At 37.1% G+C, this 1608-nt stretch overlaps 1 protein-coding gene across 3 annotated transcripts in view; it reads right to left on the minus strand.

Moving 5' to 3' along the window:
- Window positions 1-521: 521 nt before the first annotated feature.
- The window catches only part of STX16 (syntaxin 16), a 10503-nt gene continuing 9416 nt past the window's right edge, over window positions 522-1608 (minus strand). For all 3 annotated transcript variants that reach the window (XM_010146276.1, XM_010146291.1, XM_010146283.1), the window contains one exon: window positions 522-794. In XM_010146276.1, coding sequence (XP_010144578.1) covers window positions 690-794 — 105 coding nt within the window. In that variant the 3' untranslated portion in view covers window positions 522-689. The remainder of the gene's footprint in view (window positions 795-1608) is intronic.

Below are 1608 nucleotides of genomic sequence, written 5' to 3' on the forward strand. Positions count from 1 at the left end.
AAAACATTCCCATGATTACTCAAGCTCAGAAAAATTTTTAATTAACAAAATGTGTTAAGTTATGCCAGCGATTAAATCTGGTTATTTACAAGATCCGGTACTGCTTGGATTCTTACTCATGGTGCAGTATCTAAATCAGGATCACAGGGGTTGGATTACTGCTTGCTAAAAGCTTTAACCGCCTAACCAGTTCTTTGGAGTTTGAGTCTGGGACAAAGAAGACTAAGTCTAACATTTTTATGCCTCAACGTATTTTACATGTAAAACAATTTTTTGCTATCTAGTCCCATGACTCAGCAACATGGTTTAAATTTTAAGCTTGTAACAACTGTGACATAAGAATACAGAAGACACCACAGTTTTGTTCACTGCAACATGCTAATTACTGAACTCACTGGTAAACTTAAATCTTGCCATTATTTTTAAGAACTATTTCCAAATACCTCTGTGGAGTGTGCCAAATTATTTGTGTGGGAGCAACAAATTTCCTGACATTTTCCATATAATCCTTACAGACACTTCACAGATCACCAGCCTTGCACTTTGAAGAGTTCTACAGAAACATTGCACACACTTTGTACCACAAGGGCTTATACATTCAAAAGCAACTTTCTGGAGTGCAGGTCCACCCACTCACATTGGGGAAAAAAGTTCACACATACTCCCAAACTGAGAAAATAAAGTGAAACCTAGTGTGACTTTACACCAATAAGAACAACAATAAGGACAATTACTATAACAAACAAAATTAAAATAACAAGCATCTTCCGATTCTTCTTTTGATATTGCTCTGCCTATAGAGACAGAAAAGAAAGAGTTAACACTTAGATTTCTGCACTGCTACGAAGAGCAGACTCGTGTTCAGTGTGAGGGAAGCACGTGTCTCAATTGTTCTTTGGTAACTGGACATTTCACACGGCTTACAGTGCAAGCAACTCCCATAAAACTCCCCCCTTCAGAGGGAGCAGTGACACAGAAGAGTGATACTTCATTTGGAAGAACGCTGAACTATGAGGACCATGGAAACAAGATCAGGCAACTGGGTATGTGAAGGTTGGACCAGCAGAAGTTGTAAGATGTTTTACCTCACTTTGCTGGTAGAAGATTCCTGTATCTGAAGGGCATTAACATTCAAATAAAATGTCATTTTTTAATGGGCATTTTTTGTTGTACCTGATTCAGCTGTGCATTTTCATTTAATGTCAATTAGATCTGAAAGCTTTCTTTTTGATTTGGTTCTCAGTTTTCTGCTTCATTCCTTTCTTCTAACCGCATTTTCTCACCCCTTTCCTCTTTTTCCCAGGGAATTAAAAGGAGGCAATGTGGAGAAAACTCTCCAAAAGCCGAATGGAAGTCTGCTAATAGAAGCTAAACAAAGCAAAACTTGCATTTAATTTCTTCAACTAATAAACCCTCACAATTTAAAGGGAAAAGATATTAATACTTTTCCTTTGTAGTCCTTATTATTTATTATCAGATCTGCTAAAGAGGAGTTTTTGTCTTGCAACTGTGTAACAGGTAACCGCTGTGATTATTTACTTAATTAGGTTTTAGGTATCAAAGACTGACAAAGTATCACAACTGATTCCAGTTTTCATGCGAAGCAGG

This window comes from Buceros rhinoceros, unplaced genomic scaffold, assembly GCF_000710305.1.
Source record: "Buceros rhinoceros silvestris isolate BGI_N320 unplaced genomic scaffold, ASM71030v1 scaffold40360, whole genome shotgun sequence".
Taxonomy (NCBI): Eukaryota; Metazoa; Chordata; class Aves; order Bucerotiformes; family Bucerotidae; genus Buceros; species Buceros rhinoceros.